At 43.9% G+C, this 19,157-nt stretch overlaps 1 protein-coding gene across 8 annotated transcripts in view; it reads right to left on the reverse strand.

Moving 5' to 3' along the window:
- Positions 1 to 19,157, reverse strand: part of HECTD4 (HECT domain E3 ubiquitin protein ligase 4) — a 228,744-nt gene that overhangs the window by 45,400 nt on the left and 164,187 nt on the right. For all 8 annotated transcript variants that reach the window (XM_028829925.2, XM_028829923.2, XM_028829924.2 and 5 more), the window contains exons 45-54: positions 16,825 to 16,928; positions 14,442 to 14,603; positions 14,181 to 14,329; positions 13,703 to 13,782; positions 10,230 to 10,393; positions 7,617 to 7,854; positions 6,125 to 6,261; positions 5,501 to 5,627; positions 2,046 to 2,183; positions 220 to 356 (exon numbers count right to left, since the gene is read on the reverse strand). In XM_028829925.2, coding sequence (XP_028685758.1) covers positions 220 to 356; positions 2,046 to 2,183; positions 5,501 to 5,627; positions 6,125 to 6,261; positions 7,617 to 7,854; positions 10,230 to 10,393; positions 13,703 to 13,782; positions 14,181 to 14,329; positions 14,442 to 14,603; positions 16,825 to 16,928 — 1,436 coding nt within the window. The remainder of the gene's footprint in view (positions 1 to 219; positions 357 to 2,045; positions 2,184 to 5,500; positions 5,628 to 6,124; positions 6,262 to 7,616; positions 7,855 to 10,229; positions 10,394 to 13,702; positions 13,783 to 14,180; positions 14,330 to 14,441; positions 14,604 to 16,824; positions 16,929 to 19,157) is intronic.

Below are 19,157 nucleotides of genomic sequence, written 5' to 3' on the forward strand. Positions count from 1 at the left end.
AGACTGGACAGCCTACTATCTACTGTCAGCCCTGATCTGAGTCCCTGAGGAAAGCTCAGGCAAGTCAATTGGCATTAGAGCATTTTTGCTTTGTGTCTTCGTCCTTGATTTGAAGAGAAACTTATCTGTATAATCACTTTTTAAGGTACTTGAGAATCTGGGCATGACAGCCTCAGTATACATAAAATAGCTTATTAATCAGAATGGCTGTTCACTCACTGAATCAACATCTAAGACGACTCCATGAAGCCCAAAGGTTTTCAGCATCCCTCGGATGGCAAATTTTGGCAGAGCAGTTCCAACAGCACTGCTGGCTACATTATTGCTGTCTGGAGAGCGGGTTACTACTGTGAGACCTGAGGAGTGTAGAGGGAGAAGTTTTTCAGGAAAAAGTACCACTGCATCTGGGTTCTTACATTTAGCATCTAAAATAGCTCTCCAGATAAAAATAAAATAATAAAATAAAATGAAATAAAATAGCTCTACGGGCTTTAACAGAACCCTCAGTTTTGTTATAACCAAGCAAGAACACAACTCAGTCGGGAAGGTAATATAATAGAACGTTGTAAAAGCTGTTACAATTCAAGAATAAAAAGACAAATAAGCCAGTTTAAAGTGGGCAAAGAATTTTTTGTTTGTTTTTTGAGACAGAGCCTTGCTCTGTGGCCCAGGTTGGAGTGCAGTGGTGTGATCATGGCTCACTGCAACCTCTGCCTCCCAGGTTCAAGTGATTCTCCTGCCTCAGCCTCCGGAGTAGCTGGGATTACAGGCGTGCACCACCAGGTCCGGCTATTTTCTATATTTTTAGTAGAGGTGGAGTTTCACCGTGTTGGCCAGGCTGGTCTTGAACTCCTGGCCTCAGGTGATCCGCCTGCCTTGGCCTCCCAAAGTGCTGGGATTACAGGTGTGAGCCACCGCCCTTGGCCAGTGGGCAAAGAATTTGAATAAACATTCCTCCAAAGAGAAATGGAAAGATACAAATGAAAAGATGTTCAATATCATTAGTCATTAGAGAAACGCAAGTCAAAGCCACAATGAGGTACTACCTCATGCCCACTAAAACAGCCAAAATAAAAAAGACAATTAATAACAAGTGTTGGCAAGGATGTGGGGAAACTAGAGCCCTCGTACATTGCTGATGGGAATGTAAAATGGTGTAATCACTTTAGAAACTAGTTTGGTTGTTCTTCAAAAAGGTAAACATAAAGTTACCATGTGATACAGCAATTCTATTCCCATATATATACCTGAGAGAAATGAAAACACATATCTACACAAAAATGTACACACAAATGTTCATAGCAGTATCAGTAGTAGCAGTAGATTAGTGGTTCCCAGAGGCCAGAGGGGAGGGAGGAATGAGAAGTGATGAGGGCACACGATTTCTTTTTGTGGGGATGAAAATGTTCTGGAATTAGAGGCAATGTTTTGATGGTTGCATAGCTTTGTGAATACACTAAAACCACTAAATTGTATACTTTAAAAGGGTATTTTATGATGTGTGAATTACATCGCAAAAAAAGAGAGATGAAAAGTAAATATATATTCCTCCTGCCTTGCCTACGATGTTCTGGTATTTTTATGAAGGTCTTCTGGTAACTCTAAAAATAGTGGTTTTTCAATTCTCTTTTTTTGTGCTTTTCTGTATTTCCCTCAATTCTTTAAAATATGCAATAGATTTTTAACCAAAGAGAATACATTTTATTAAAATTCTAAAAAGCCCAGTTTAGCCATGTGCATGTGGTTTATCATCTCAGAATACAGGACTAAGCCTGAGAGGCCCATCTGTAATCCTCAGCCTGGGCCCTACCTCTCTTCTTGTACAGCTGCCTGCCCCACTCAGCTAATGCTACTGAATTCTGGGAAGCGGGAAAGGCTCCACCAGGGTTGCTCTAAGGCTTCACATGGGGCGTGTGGAAGAGGTCAGCTCAAAGAGTAAGGAGAGTCACCCTAGGAGAGCTACCAGCTGCTTGTGCACATTAAGGAAAATTCAACCTCTCATTTCAAAGGAAATTTCATAGGTGGAGTAAGGAGGAAAGCAAAACCTTTTCGAACTTTATCAATTGTGAACTTGTTTGCTTCGTCTTTAATGTCTTCAATGGTGGGAAGATAAAGATCTCTTGGGATGCCACCATTCTCTTCATAGAGAAATTCAACCGTCTGTCGGGCAATATCCACCATACCTAAAAAATATAACAGCACTGGGTAACTCCCCAAAGAGTTCACACAGATCAACCACGACACTAAGTTACATGCAGAGTGAAATGATAAGGGAATCTTTCAAACACTGTTTATAGGAGCATGTAATCCTTTGGCAAAGGAAATTATGCAGTATCTACCATGTTTGGAATACTAAATGCAGTACTTTTAGGAATGTCTCAAATCTCTTCCACAGAAATATAAGCACTAAGGCCAGGCACAGTGGCTCACACCTGTAATCCCAGCACGTGGGGAGGCTGAGGCAGGTAGATCACTTGAGGCCAGGAGTTCAAGACCAGCCTGGCCAACATGGTGAAACTCCATCTCTACTAAAAATACAAAAAGTAGCCAGGCATGGTGGTGGGCACCTGTAATCCCAGCTATTCGGGAGGTTGAGGCAGGAGAATCGCTTGAACCTGGGAGACAGAGGTTGCAGTGAGCCAAGCTGGCGCCACTGCACTCCAGCCTGAGCGACAGGGAAAGACTCCATCTCAGAAAAAAAAAAAAAAAAGGCCAGGCGTGGTGGTTCATGCCTGTAATCCTTTGGGAGGCCGAGGTGGGAAGATCACCTGAGGTCAGGAGTTCAAGACCAGCAAAACCCCGTCTCTACTAAAAATACAAATTAGCTGGGTGTGGTGGCAGGTGCCTGTAATCCCAGCTACTTGGGAGGCTAAGGCAGGAGAACTGCTTGAACCCGGGAGGTGGAGGTTGCAGTGAGCTGAGATTGAGTCATTGCACTGCAGCCTGGGAGACACAGTAAGACTCTGTCTCGAAAAAAAAAAAAAAAAAAGAAAGAAATACAAGCACTAGTGTGCAAAGGTATAAGAATACTCACTGTAGCACTGTTGGTAGATAGCAAAAAAGTGGAAAAAACCGAAGTGTTCATCAGTATAAAATGGCTAAAAATGGTCCATTATTTTGCAGTTATTTCATTTTCGTTAACTCAAAACAAATTACAGGACAAACAGAGAGGAAGAAGAAAGTGAGGGTAACATTTCTTTTTCTTTTCTTTCTTTCTTTCCTTTTTTTTTCCCCTTTGAGACAGTCTTGCTGTGTTGCCCAGGCTGGAGTGCAATGGTGCAATCTCAGCCCACTGCAACTTCCATCTCCCAGGCTCAAGCGATTCTCATGCTTCAGCCTCTCAAGTAGTTGGGATTACAGGCGCGCACCACTACACTTGGCTAATATTTTTGTATTTTTAGTAGAAATGGGTATTTTTAGTAGAGATGGGGGTTTACCATGTTGCCTAGGCTGGTCTCAAAACTCCTGACCTCAAGTGATTCGCCTGCCTTGGCCTCCCAAAGTGCTGAGATTACAGGTGTGAGCCACTGTGCTGAGCCATGTTTATTTCTTTATATATTTTTGTACTGTTTGATTTTTACTGCAATAAGCACATGTTGCTTGTTTAGGAGAGAAAGAGGGCTATATGAGCTTCTTCTACCCACTTACTGAGATTGCTCTTTCTTCCCAGAGAAAGAACATATGATTATGTTTGATAGCAATAGCTACTATTGATTAATAAACTAAGGAAATAAATGTCCAAAGACCTAGGAGGAAAAGCATTATGGGAGGAAAGCAAAATGGGCACAATTCCTCCATATCCTGTTGTTGCCTTAGGCCCCATAGCACCCAGGACGTTGTGGGTGAAAGGGCAGGTGTTGGTCTGGGGCAGTGGCTCACACCTGTAATCCCAGCACTTTGGAGGCTCAGGTGGGAAGACTGTTTGAAGCCAGGAGTTCAAGACCAGCCTGAGGGACATAGCAACACCCTGTCTCTACAAAAAATAAAAAAATTAGCCAGGCATGGTAGTGAGTGCCTGTAGTCTCAGATACTGGGGAAGCTGAAGCAGGAGGATCTCTTGAGCCCAAGAGTTTGAGGCTGCAATGAGCTATGATCGCACCACTGCACTCCAGCCCAGGTAATATAGAGCAAGACTCTCTCAAAAAAATAATGTAAAAAGTGGGTGTTGATAGAATCTGCTTTTTATTTTTATTTATTTATTTTTTGAGACAGAGTCTCACTCTGTTGCCCAGGCTGGAGTACAGTGGCACAATCTCCACTCACTGCAAGCTCCGCCTCCTGGGTTCACGCCATTCTCCTGCCTTGGGCTCCCAAGTAGCTGGGACTACCGGCGCCCACCAACACTCCTGGCTAATTTTTTGTATTTTTAGTAGAGACGGGGTTTCACCACGTTATCCAGGATGGTCTCAATCTCCTGACCTCGTGACCTGCCCGCCTCAGCATCCCAAAGTATTGGGATTACAGGCGTGAGCCACTGTGCCCAGCCTAGAACCTGTTTTTTTTTTAATACAAGGCCTAACTCCATCCCACCTATCTACCATTCTTTTATTCACTGGTCTTACTGTAAGGAAAAAGTAAGGCAATTTTCTGAGCAGAGTTTAAAAGGGGGCTGTGATTAGAGACAGATGCTTTTGGAAATAAGTGTTAGAATAAACAAGAAATTGTGGCCTAATATTAGAAGATTAGGGAACAATAATCTTTGCAATGTTTTCAAAAGGAACAGTGGGTATGAGAAGAAAATACCATTTGTTTATTTATTTATTTATTTATTTATTTATTTATTTATTGAGACAGAGTCTTGTTCTATGTTGCCCAGGCTGGAGTGCAGTAGCATAGTCTTGGCTCACTGCCGCTTCTGCCTCCTGGGTTCAAGCAATTCTCTTGCCTCAGCCACCGGAGTAGCTTGGACTATAGGCGTGTGCCACCACACCCAGCTAATTTTCTATTTTCAGTAGAGACGGGGTTTCGCCATGTTGGCCAGGCTGGTCTCAAACTCCTGACTTCAGGTGATCCACCCACCTCAGCCTCCCAAAGTGCTGGAATTACAGATGTGAGCCACCAGGGCCGGCCAAAAATACTGTTTAATAAGCAGAATCAGGGAACAGTGAGAGACTGCCATATCAACCTTGCAGAGCACAAATTCCATTTTAAAGATGGGGAAAGCCCAGAGATGTTAAGTAATTTTCTTAAGTCCACACAGCTGGTAAATAGTGTGACTTCAGATGTGACTGTTAACCACCAGACCACAGAGTTTCCTATTATAACCACTCCAGCTTCATTGCAGCAGCCCATCAACCCAAAATATTCAGGTAAATTGACAAGCAAATCAAAGTCCAGCAATGAAAACAAAAGATCAGAGTTCACTAAAGGTAAGATCAAAGACATTGTTAAGTCTGGTGCAACATTAGATGAGTCTCTCCTGATTTACGTTCTGATTTTCATGCAACTCCTCACTTCAAGTCATGAAGTAACCTCCTTAGCAGAACAAAAAGTACCAGACCTAGTTGTAAGGCTCCCTTTATCTGGTCCAGGCCCGATTTCCGCTCTGCTTCATTGCGGAAGCGTCTTCGGATGGTAGGAAAAACCTTGGTCTCCCATGCTTTCACCAGCAGGGCGTAGTGGTCCTCCTGGAAGGAGAAGGAACCTCATGAATGCAGAAGGAACACCTGGTGCAGGTATCATTGTTTCCCTAACTTACAGCCCTCACCCTGAGGTCTTCACCCCACTTAAATGCCAGTAATAGAAAGATCAGGCATGGACCCCTGTACTAGACATACCCCCAGATGCCAGGGCAGGGAACGGCAAGACTAGGGCAAGCTCTTCCTTTCCCTCTAAAGAAGCCATAGAAGCATTGTCACAGGATTCTGAACTATTGCAAAGCACTTCACTTCTCCAGTTTCTGGATCTTAACTGGGCAAAATGGCCCAACGGATATCGCTATTGATAGAGGTTTAGAAAAATGAACACTCTAAGGTTCATTCACTGTTCAAGCACGATGATGTCACTGAGAGTAACAACACCAGCTTTGCACTCGCACATCAAAATCACTCCGTGAGGCTTGTCCTAGTCACCAGGGAGCTAAGCAAATGCTGCTGAGTCCTGATCTAAGCCGTGGGTCTCTTACCTGCGGGATGTCATCATCGTCATCATCATCGCTCTCATCATCTGCAATGGGAGGTGGGTGAGGGTCTGGGCCAGAGGTGATGAAATTCTCATAGCTGAGCTCGACTTTATAATGACAGGAGGTGTCACTATCATATTCTGTAACAGAGCACAAGGACAGTGAATTCTAAACAAGAGCAGGCTAGAAAAATCCTTAACTTCTTACCCTTAGACAAACCAGATTATCTTAATTTGCATGATAGGAAGACTCCTAGTATGCTGAGGAATTTTAAATCACAGAGTCTAGGAATAACTAATTATCTATAATTACCCTGAATCCTAAAATAGTTTTTATGAGTATAATTCATTCAATTCAGAGAAAATTTAGAAAGTCCTTCACTATGGATAGAACTAAACAGACCTTTTTTTTTTTTGAGACAGAAGCTCACTCTGTTGCCTAGGCTGGCATGCAGTGGTGCGAAGACAGCTCACTGCAGCTAAACCTCCTGGGCTCCAGTGATCCTCCCACCTCAACAGCCTGAGTGGCTGGGACTACAAGTATGTGCTACCACACCAGGCTAGTTTTAAAATTTTTTGTAGAGACAGGGTCTCACTGTGCTGCCTAGGTTGGTCTCAATCTCCTGGACTCAAGCTGTCCTCCTTCCTTGACCTCCCAGTGTTGGGATTATAGATGTGAGCCATGGTGCCTGGCCCTAAACAGAATCTTAAAATAGTTTGCAAACCAGTATCCCAAGGGCCAAATATGGCTTGCAGACATCCTTACTTTGGTGAGCTGTTTAATTTTATGACAAAATTGTTACAAGTAATTATAAAAGGTTTTTTTTTTTTGAGATGGAGTTTTACTCTTGTTGCCCAGGCTGGAGTGCAATGGTGCGATCTTGGCTCACTGCAACCTCCACCTCCCGGTTCAAGCAATTCTTCTGCCTCAGCCTTCTGAGTAGTTGGGATTACAGGCATGCGCCACCATACCCAGCTAATTTTGTATTTTTAGTAGAGATGGGGTTTCTCCATGTTGGTCAGGCTGGTCTCGAACTCCCAACCTTAGGTGACCTGCCCACCACGGCCTCCCAAAGTGTGGGCATTACAGGTGTGAGCAACCTCGCCCGACCATCATGAGTTTTTAGTGCACACCTATATACCCATTGCCTAGCATTTTATTATTCTGTGATTACCTCAATTTTAGGACAAGTTTTGAAAATGAGTAACACGTGACATGAGGAGACTTCATACAAAGTGCTGGGGCTCTACTGGTCTTGCACTGGCTGCCCTGAGGCACAGCAGGCTTCCTGGAAATGGGGATGAACTTTGTGGTCTGCTGTGCTTCCTCCTGCTCCCCACCTTCTTTCACCAGATTTGACCCCATTACCAATGGGCACTTGAGTTTGCAATTCCTGATTGTAATGAGGATGCTCAAGTGCAATGGGTTTATGGAATTCATAACATTCACGGTCTCAGGAAGCCATGGAGGCAGTAACTCCCAGGAGGTGACTTACGTTGCTGAGCGGTGGCCACAGCAGCAATCCGGCATGGTGGCCCATGAGTGCCTGGGTCTGATGCAATACTGGTGCCAGCATCATTGTCACTGTCAGATGCCATGGCGAAGGGAAGGGCCTCGAAGTTAGCGCTGATCTCTTCTGCTAGGTCGGTGCACAGGTCGGCAGCATTGCGGTGGGCCTGCCCTTCTGCGTAGGCAAACGGCCGGGAGCCAAAGTTAGCTCGGGTTTTGGTGTTCTGGAAAGGAGACCAAATGAAGGATTTGGAAAGACTTAGGTTTATTTTTATTTTTGCAAGAGCCCAAGGTGCAGCTCACTAAACGTCACCTTGGAAGAATAGCCTGAGGTGTGTGCTGGCATCAGAAACCAGGCAGGGGCTGAAGGGACTGAACACACCTGCCCTCAGAGCCCTGTACAGCCAGCCCTGCCTCTCCGTCCCTCATCTCACACTTTCATGCACTTTGCTGCTCAAACGCATTGACCTCTCTTGTTTCCAACACTGCTCCTCTCTACCTGATACTGCTTCTCTCTACCTGACACCAGCACCCATGCTGTTCCTTCCACCTGGAATATTCTTTTGTCCAACTTTGCCTAGTTAAGACCAGCTAATAATATTCCAGACCTGGCTCAAGCAGCACTTCTTCAGATTAAGAGATACAAGTCAGATGTGCCTGCCACTTGCTTCCAGGAAGTCTGTGATTCTCATTCACAGCATTTATTAGTCTGTGATTACATACATACACATGTATATTTATGTGATTATTTGGTACGGTCTTATTCCTCCAACTGATCATAACCCAATGAAGACAGAGATCGTATCTGTTTTGCTCACTGCCATATACCCAGAGCTTAGCATAGTGCTTGACATAGAGTAAGTGTTCAATAAATATTTGTTGAATGCATGAATGGAACAGGCTGAGAACTGCTGCTTTAAATTATTGGCATCATTAATTCACTCAACAAATAAAGAGATAAAAGATGGTATCAGAGGCATGGTACAGGGCCAGATCCTATACGACCTTATAGATTATTTTTTTAAAAGATGGAGTCTTCACCGGACGCGGTGGCTCTTGCCTGTAATCCCAGCACTTTGGTAGGCTGAGGTGGGCAGGTCATGAGGTCAGGATTTCGAGACCAGCCTAGCCAACATGATGAAACCCCATCTCTACTAAAAATACAAAAATTAGCCTGGTGTGGTGGTGCACATCTGTAATCCCAGCTACTCCAGAGGCTAACACAGGAGAATGCTTGAACCTGGGAGGTGGAGGTTGCAGTGAGCCGAGATCGAGCCATTGCACTCCAGCCTGGGCAACAAGAGCAAGACTCCATCTCAAAACAAACAAAAAAAAAGATGGAGTCTCACTATGTTGTCTAGGCTAGAGTGCAACTGACTGTTCATAGGTGCAATCGTAACGCACTGCAGCCTGGAACTCCTGGGCTCAAGTGATACTTGCACCTCAGCCTCCAGAGCCATGGGGACTATTCTGGCACCACTACACCTTGCACCTTGTAAGTCATTGTGAAGACTTGGGCTTTTAAAATGCATGACATGAGAAGCCACTGACTGGATAGTGGCATTCCAACTAACATTTTAAAAAGATCATTGTGATTGCTGGGTTGAAAAGACATGTATTACCTTAGAGATGTCCTGAAGGGGGAAAAAAAAAAAAGATAAGACGTGAACAGGCAAGAATGCGAGCTGGGAGAGGAGTTAGAACACTGTGATGAGCTACCCAAGGGAAGATGGTGGTAGGGCTGGGTTGCTGATGGAGGAATGGGAGAAGTGGTCAGCTTCTAGATACATTTTGAAGGTTAGAACCAAGATCTGCTGACAGGTTGGATGTGAAGCAGGAGAAAAAAGAGGAGTCAAGGAGAATATCAAGGTTTTTGGCCTTAGCAACTAAAAGCATGGAGCTGACATTTCCTGAGAGATGAAGAAGACTGGGGAAGTGGCGGTTTTGGGTTTGGGGAAGAGTTAGGCTCAGTCTCGGTCATGTTAACCTTGACATGCCAATAAGGCATCTCTTTAGAGATGCTGCCCAGGCTGCTGGGTATGTGAGCATAGAGTTTAGGGAAAGGTCTGGAATAGAGATATGGATTTGGGAGCTACCAGCATGTAGTAAGTAATAATGTTCCAGAACACTGGATATTAATAGATGCTCCTTAAGAAACAAGAGTTCCATCATTAAATATGTATGGGGATGCTGGTTAACTAAGTTGAACTTACAAATCTTTACTGAAGGATCTCTCCAAGTTTCTGACATACTGAGCAACCAAAGAGAATCATTTTCAAAATTTACTTGATCATGGAATCATTTTACTGACATTTGAAAGAACTCTAGTGTTCCTTGCATTGTTGTCTGGGAAAGGTTGCTAAAAAGATGTCAAAGCAATGAAGCACTGAGTTCCTGATATAGCATCATTCAATCTAAGACTGTGGGGTCAACACAAAGGAAGGCATGCATTCGCTCAGGCTGGCTCTGCCCTTCCTCTGCCATTGTGTACCAATATTATGTACAACGAGGGCCTGTTTGCTCCCTTTCATTTTTCCATGTCTAACAGGAACAGGTGACGAAGGAGAATTTGTTTTCCTTTCCCAATAAGGTAACCTGCCTTTTTCTGAATGTGAACCACTGGCCACATGCCACCAGAGACGTCTTCGAGATACGGTGAGAGGCGCTGCCCACAGTACGTGAAGTACACCCGGCCCTTGGCTGGTTGTCCCGGAGGAGGTGGAGTCCCCTCGGTTCTCTCCCAGCCAATTCCTGCCACGTCACCTATAGCAGAGAATGGGAAGGAAAACACATTTTCTCTCTCTTATTAAGTAAAATTTAAATTTGCAACCAGAGTGTCACCCTACACATCACTGACTATTTATGCCCTCATTTACTTCTGAAATGGACATGAAGTTATTGTATTTCTTTATTTACCAAGATGGAGTCTCACTCTGTTGCCCAGGCTGGAGTATAGTGGTGCCATCTTGGCTCACTGCAACCTCTGCCTCCCAGGTTCAAGCAATTCTCCTGCCTCAGCCTCCAGAGTAGCTGGGATTACAGGCGCCCACCAGCATGCCCTGTTAATTTTTGTATTTTTAGTAGAGATGGGGTTTTGCTGTGTTGGCCAGACTGGTCTCGAATTCCTGACCTCAGGCAATCCACCTGCCTCGGCCTCCCAAAGTGCTGGAATTACAGGCGTGAGCTACCGCACCCAGCCTAAGTTTTTGTACTTAGATATAAAGCAACATAACAGAAACAACCCATTTAAAGAAGCTGTCAGAATTTTTTAGAAGGAAAATGCCTAGTGTCTGTGTTAAATCAGTTACCGCAATTACATATTAAATTTAGCCTTTATTTTCCTGGCAGGCAAGACAAAAATGAAAAACACTAGGTACTATTTTTGAAATAGAAAAAATGGAAGTTTTTCTCTTTTGACACATGGAGAATTACTTATGACAAACAAGTAAAAAGGTAATAGTAATATCATCTCCGGTGGAATATTCAGAAATGGCCTTAAAATATATAATTTAAGGCCAGATGTGGTGGCTCATGCCTGTAATCCCAGCATTTTGGCAGGCCAAGGTGGGAAGATTGTTTGAGCACAGGAGTTCAAGACCAGCCTAGGCAAAACAGTGAGATCTCATCTCTACAAAAATACAAAAATTAGTCAGGCATGGTGGTGTGTGCCTATGGTCTCAGTTACTCAGGAGGCTGAGGTGGGAGGATCACTTGAACCCAGGGGGTCGAGGCTGCAGTGAGCTATGATTGCACCACTGCACTCTAGCCTGGGTGACAGAGTGAGACCCAGTCTCAAAAAAAAAAAAGAAAAGAAAAAAATACATATATAATTTTAAACTCCATTCACAATGTAAGCTAAAGATAGACCATTGAATTCCATTATGTTCCCTACTTATAGGCATTTAAGGCATTTTGCAAAAAGTGAAGGTAACTAACATAATCCAGGCTGCTATCTGACAAGATGACTGGACACCGAGGTAGGACTCACAGAATCAAGAGGAGCCTGTCAATCGTATCAGCCTCTCTTACATCAGCTGTCTCAAGCAAGCTGCTAGCATGTGTGGCCTTATAATTTATCTTTTCTAAACTCTGCAATAAGTGGATGAAGTTCTAAGGTGCTGTTTTGATCACAGAGTCTCCTATGGCTTAGGTACCACAGGAATGCGAGCTTCCCAATAGTTGGGGACTTGTCATTGTTCGCCACGGCATCCCCAGGGGACAGAAGAGGGCCTAGCAGGTAGGAAATGCTCAGCAAGTATCTGCTGATGAATGGAAGCCCATGTATTGGTAGAGGGGTTGAGATTCTGTTAGACAGATTGGGTTGTAATTCTTATTCCTTTGCAGACACATTTCTCTAGGAAGAGGGTAGTCTGTATGCCCGTGGTCCAGTCCTAAACGTTCTCAAAAAGCAAAACTGATAAAACAACAAATACAGCAACAAGAAAATAAAAACACTGAAAACACTCCCCCAACCTACCACCGCCCCCCTGCCCCACACACCCTTTTGTGTTTAAAGCACTTAGGTAAGTACTCTGCTGAGATGTCTGAGTTCTGCTTTGTGAAGTAAGAGAAAAACTACTTTGCCCTGAAATGATTTCCAAGTCATAACATGGCTTGGCTTGAGTAAAAACACTACGCTGCCAGGGGCCGGGCGTGGTGGCTGACACCTGAGAGCCCAGCACTTTGGGAGGCTGAGGCAGGCAGATGACTTGAGGTCAGAAGTTTTGAGACAGCCTGGCCAACACGGTGAAACTCCGTCTCTACTAAAAATACAAAAATTAGCTGGGCGTGGTGGCAGACACCTGTAATCCCAGCTATTCGGGAGGCTATGGCAGGAGAATTGCTTGAGCCTGGGAGGTGGAGGCTGCAGTGAGCTGCGATTGCACCACTGCACTCCAGCCTGAGCAAGACTCCATTTCAAAAGAACAAACAAACAAACAAACAAAACACAAAAAAACCACACTGTGCTCCCAGGAAAAGCGTAATTTAACAAGCAGCTCCCTTAAGGACAAGTGATGGCAAAAGTACCCTCCAGGCAGCTACAAGAGGTTACCTATTGGAGTGACTTCATATTCCCCATCTCATCATCCCAGACTGCTTACTAAGTATCTCAATTTAAGTTTTATTATAGATGAAGCCTAAGATGTATTGTCTAAAAATAAGTAACCAACATATTCGGCTGCTTCAAATGTCAGCAGGACAATTCTGTTTTTTTTGCTACAGCTGGAGTATGTAGAGCCAATCCTAATTCAACTACTATATAGATCTAGTTATTTACAGAGGCTAAAAAGAAGGAGGAAAGGGTTCTTTATTGAGTTGACTGTCTATGTGACTGAAACATAGAGGCAGAATATTTGTCAAAGCTTGACCAGATGTTTATAGGCTATAACCACCAATAAGGTATTTCTCTCTCTCTCTTTTTCTTTTGAGATAGGGTCTCACTCTGTCACCCAGGCTGGAGTGTAGTAGTATGATCACAGCTCGCCATAGCCTCAACCTTCTGGGTTCAAGTGATTTTCCTGCCTCAGCCTCTCGAGTAACTGGGACCACAGGCATGTGCCACCACTAATTTTTGTATTTTTTGTAGTGATGGGGTTTCGCCATGTTGCCCAGGATGGTCTTGAACTCCTGGGCTCAAGTGATCCTCTTGCCTCAGCCTCCCCAAATGCTGGAATTATAGGCGTGAGCTACTGTGCCTGGCCTGATAAGGCACTTCTCCAGCGCCTCACAGCTAGAGGTGGAGTTCTCTTTTTTTGAAGCTATTTATCTGCTCATTAGTGAATAAGTGAAGAAAGACTAAACTTCAGATAGAAGCAAAATCTCTGAATTATCTAATGATGAAGGCACAAAAGTACATGTAACTCTGGAGTTACCAAATGGAGGCTCTAATGGTGAGGGCTCATAAAGTGAGGTGTTTGGTGTAAACTAGAGGGCAGTAAGGATGTGTTTGGTTTTCACTAAATGACAAATTGCCCATTTCCAATTGCTAAATTTATTTAACTTTAACCTGTTTAGACCCAAATCTGAGACCAACAGAATCACACAGGGTGGAAAAGCTCCCACTGCACTCACCGGGGGAGAGAGTCACGTCTAAGCGAACGCTCTTCCACTGTAACAAACTGGAGCCATTGTAGTGCACGGCTCGGCCGTTGCTATGAAAAATACAAAGAAGGGAGGTCAAAGACAAGAAAGATAAGCCTCACTGGCCAACACACAAGCAGGGAAGTGGTGAAGGGGGGGGGGGGTCAGCATTGTGATATTTATTATAATATCACTTCAGTATTAAAATACCCACACCAGTATTTCCCAAACTGTATTCCTAGAATAAAGGGTTATAGAATTTGGAAAATAAACAGGTTTTTAAAAAATTACAGGACAACTAGGAAGGAATCTTACTAATGTGCACTGGAAATCTCCAGAATGGAAAAATAATGCTCTCCTTTCTCCAAACTCACTTGAAGACAGAACTCTATTTTGACTTCCTGAACACCTTACACACCTTGTGGGAAGCTACTGTTCTCTGTCACGCTGAGCTACTTCTTTTACTTACTTATGGAAAAGACAAGTGCCCACTGGATTAGTCCAAGCCCCATCTCGCTTCTCTGCTTCTGTAGTGAAGCCAAAGGAAACTATGGGCCCGGTGTCATCATCAGTATCTCCATAGGAAACGATTTCAATTTCCCAGTAAAAAGACGGGGCCTGAAGAGATGCCAGAAGAGAGAAGCAATCAGAGGGCTAAACCCGGGCCTGAGACCTGCTTTCTCTTTCAAATTTGAAAATGCAAAAGACAGTGTGTCATGTGATGTCTCACCTGAACTGGCAGTGGTGATGTGGCATAGATAAAAGTGCCCCGGGGCAGGCCTCCCCCAGCACTGGGGTCAGCCAGGAAGGTGACTGAGGTAAGGTGAGATGAGAACATGCAGGCTCGAACAGGCGGAAACACTCGTGAGGGGCTCCAAGTAATCTCTTTGGGCTGCATTGAGGGGAAAAACCCATATTCAGTAGAACTGCAAACACCAATCCCTTTATTTTCTCAAAGAAGAAAAAAATTTTATCTGATAGAATTAAAATATAGGCGCGCACACACACACACACACACACACACATTTATTTATTTAGAGACAGAGTCTCACTCCCATCACCCAGGCTGGAGTGCAGTGGTGCAATCACAGCTAGATGCAGCCTCAAGCTCCTGGGCTCAAGTGATCCTCTTGCTTCAGCCTCCCCAGTAGCTGGGACTACAGGTGTGCATCACCACACTCAGCTAATTTTTGTATTTCTTTGTAAAGATGGGGTCTTGCTATATTGCCCAGACTGATCTCAAACTCCTGGGCTCAAGCTATCTATCTGTCTTGGCCTTCCAAAGTGCTAGGATTATAGGCGTGAGCCACCATGCCCCGCCAGGCACATATATTTTTTAAAAAGCGTATCTTTTTTCCAAATAAAATTTTTACTACCCTTTTAAGACACTATTTATCTTCCATTATCATCAATTCCAAGGTCTGGTCCCTATCCTCTTATAGTCCCCATGTAGTTACAGAACAAATTTTAGTTCAATTTATAAATGCATGACTTAATATTCAGCTCAAAGCTAAGCAGGGGTACCATAGTGACACTTCCTTTTTCTTTTTTTAAAGGTTAGTTGTCTTGCTTTCAGTTTTATTTTTAATCATTCTAACCATAAAAATCTCAAGCTTCTCTATCAGATAAAAGCATCTTTTTTTATTTTTTATTTTTTTATTTTATTTTTATTTTTTGAGACAGAGTCTCATTCTGTCGCCCAGGCTGCAGAATCCCAGTTACTCGGGAGGCTGAGGCAGGAGAATCGGTTGAACCCGGGACGTCGGGTTGCAGTGAGCTGAGATCAGGCCACTGCACTCCAGCCTCAGGGACAGAGCGAGACTCCATTTAAAAAAAACAAAAAACCAAAAAAACGAATTCATGTAACACACAATTCACCCATTTGAAGTGTATAAGTCAATGTTTTGTTTTGATTTTTAATATTTATGGGTACCTGGTAGGTGTATACATTTATGGGGTAAGTCAATGGTTTTTAGTATATTCACAGAATTGTGCAACTATTATCGTGACCTAATTTTAGAACAATTTTGTCCCTACTGAAGGAAATTCCATACACTTTAGTAGTCAATCCCTGTTCCTCTCTTCCCTTAACTCTCCTTTGCCCCCAGCCCCTGGCAATCACTAATCTATTTTCTATATCTATGGATTTACCTGTACTAGACATTTCATATAGATGGACTTACATAAGATGGACTTACAAAGTCCATATAGATGGACTTACAAAGATGGTCTTTTGTGTCTGGCTTCTTTCACTTAGTGTAATTTCAAGTTCATTCATGTTGTAGCATATATCAAAACCTCATTCCTTTTTATAAACAAATGATATTCCATTACATGGCTATAGCATATTTTGTTTATTTATTCATCAATTGATGGATATTTGCAGTTTCCACTTTTTGGCTATTGTGAATAATGCTGCTAAGAACATTAACAGATGTATCTATTTTTTAACATTTTGCCCCTCTTTTTTTTTTTTTGAAGACAGAGTCTTGCTATGTCCCCCAGGCTGGAGTACAGTGGCACAATCTCGGCTTACTGCAACCTCTACCTCCCGGGTTCAAGCGATTGTCCTGCCTCAGCCTCCCAAGTAGCTGGGATTACCAATGTGCACCACCACGCTCAGCTAATTTTAGTATTTTTAGTAGAGATGGGGTTTCAGCATGTTGGCCAGGCTGGTCTCAAACTTCCAGCCTCATGTGATCTGCCCACCTCGGCCTCTCAAAATGTTGGGAGTACAGGCATGAGCCACCATGCCCAGCCCACTTTTGTTTTTTAATTACTCACTCATATTCTCTATTATGAAAGGGACTGTATCTCTAAACTTAAAAAAAAAAAGCTTTCGTTTTATTATTGACAACACAAAGAAGCTATTTATAAATTACTAAGTTTTGTTCCCCTGCTATAATTTTCCAATATTCAGAATGTCAGCTTAATTTGCTTTGATAGTCAAAGATGAAAGCATGGCACCGCAAAGGAGGGCATGTCACCGCAAAAGAACGCACCTCCAAACAGCTTTGCAAACACTTATTCTAAATATCCTTAACTTGCTGCTGGCCTTACTCAATGATGTGTGTGGTGGCTGCAGGAGGTGCAAAGCACCACAGAGGGCTCACCTGTCTCCGGTCAGCCTGCAAAGGAGGCGGTGGGGGCCGAGCACAGTCCCGGTACAGCATCCTCAGCCGTTCACACTGTACCTCCACAACTGCAAGTCGCTCTCCTGTAGAAGGTACATGTTGAATCTGTGAAAACAGTTCCTGCTACTCCCAAGAGTATGCTGACTCTTTTGGAGCAGCATCAAAACAATAAAATGCACTTACAGAGCTCAATGAAATTCTATCTTTTTTTTTTTGAGACAGAGTCTCATTCTGTTGCCCAGGCTGGAGTGCAGTGGTGCAATCCTGGCTCCCTGCAACCTCCCCTCCTGGGTTCAAGAGATTCTCCTGCCTCGGCCTCCCGAGTAGCTGGGATTACAGGCACGTGCCACCATACCTGGTTAATTTTTGTATTTTTAGTAGAGACAGGGTTTCACCATGTTGGCCAGGCTGGTCTCAAACTCCTGACCTCAGGTGATCCACCTGCCTTGGCCTCCCAAAGTGCTGGGATTACAGGCACGAGCCGCCACGCCTGGCCTGAAATTCTTACAAAAGAACAAATGCCCCGAGACATCTTTGTCTTCCATACGTAGCTCAGCAGCACAACAATGAGGGCAAGTGCTTAGCCTCTGGTGCAGTCCAACTCCTGGATTCAGAACCTGGCCTCAGTACTCAGTATTTATCATCTCACTTGCAATACTGGGTAACAACAGCACCTGTGTATCACAGGGCTGTTGTGAAGACGTGATGAAATAAGTAAAGCCTGTGGCTAAGTCCCTGGCACAGGCATTCAATAAATGTGTTATTATTCTCATCATCTAATAAATGAAGACTATTATCCTTATCATCTAAATTAATCTTTAAAAATCTAGTATCTATGGAGCACCTGCTATGAGCAAGGCACACTGCAAGGTGTTGGAGAATACAAAGATAAATGAGCCAAAGCTCCTACTATGGAGGGAAAATAAGGTGCGCACACACGCACACCACACACAGGCACACACACATGGTAAAGAGCACAGTGCAAGGCTGCAGTATGTGATTATGTAATACAAGGTACAAGCAGAGGCACAGGTGAATGAGCAGTGACTTCATTCAAGCATCCAGAAAGGCTTAATGAAAATATCATGAAGTTAGGTCTTAGAAAGCCGGGTGTGGTGGCTCACGCCTGTAATCCCAGCACTTTGGGAGGCTGAGGCAGACAGATCACTTGAGGCCAAAAGTTTAAAACCAGCCTGGCCAACATAGCAAACCATCATGTCTACAAAAAATACAAAAATTAGCCAGGCGTGGTGGCACATGCTTGTAATCCCAGCTACTCGGGAGGGTGAAGCATGAGAATTGCTTGAAGCCAGGAGGCAGAGGTTGCAGTGAGCTAAGATCACGCCACTGCATTCCAGCCTGGGTGACAGACCAAGACTCTGTCTCTAAATAAAAAAACAAAAACAAAAACAAACAAACAAATAAATAAATAAATAAGAGATAAGAAGCACCTGCCTTGGCCCTGCATGATGGTGCATGCCTATAATTCCAGCACTTCTAGAGGCTGAGGCAGGACTGCTTGAGCCCAGGACTTTGAGACCAGCCTGGGAGACATAGTGAGAACCCGTCTCTACAAATTTTTGTTTTTTTGAGACAAGGTCTCTCGCTCTGTTGCCCAGGCTGGAATGCAGTGGCGTGATCTCGGCTCACTGAAACCTCTGCTTCCCAGGCTCAAGTGGTCCTCCCACCTCAGCCTCCCAAGCAGGTAGGACCACAGGTGTGAGCCACCACACCTGGTTAATTTTTTGTATTTTTTGTAGAGACAAGGCCTTGCTATGTTGCCCAGGCTATAAAAATTACAATTAAAAAAAAAAAGCACCTGTTTTAAAGGGTTGGTAGTGAAAATGGGCAGGAAAGGGATAAATTTCAGGAGCACTTTATTTTATTTTATTTTATTGAGACAGGGTCTCACTCTCTCTCTCAGGCTGGAGGGCAGTGGTGCAATCACAGCTCACTGCAGTGCTGACTTCCTGGACTCAGGTGATCTTCCTACCTCAGTCTCCCGAGTAGCTGGGACTACAAGTATCCACCACCATGCCTGGCTTTTTTGTAGATACAGAGTTTCTCCCATTTTGCCCAGGCTGGTCTCAAACTTTTGGGCTCAAGCATTCCACCCGCCTTGGCCTCCCAAAGTGCTGGGATTACAGGTGTGAGCCACTGTGCCCAGCCTCAGGAGTATTTTAAAGGAAGAACTGGATATGGCAAGTGATTGGATGTGAAGGGACAAAGAAGAGGCATTATACTTGACTCAGTATCTGGGCATCAAAACTAACCTGGCACGGTATCTCATGCCTGTAATCTTAGCACTTCGG

This window comes from Macaca mulatta, chromosome 11, assembly GCF_049350105.2.
Source record: "Macaca mulatta isolate MMU2019108-1 chromosome 11, T2T-MMU8v2.0, whole genome shotgun sequence".
NCBI lineage: Eukaryota > Metazoa > Chordata > Mammalia > Primates > Cercopithecidae > Macaca > Macaca mulatta.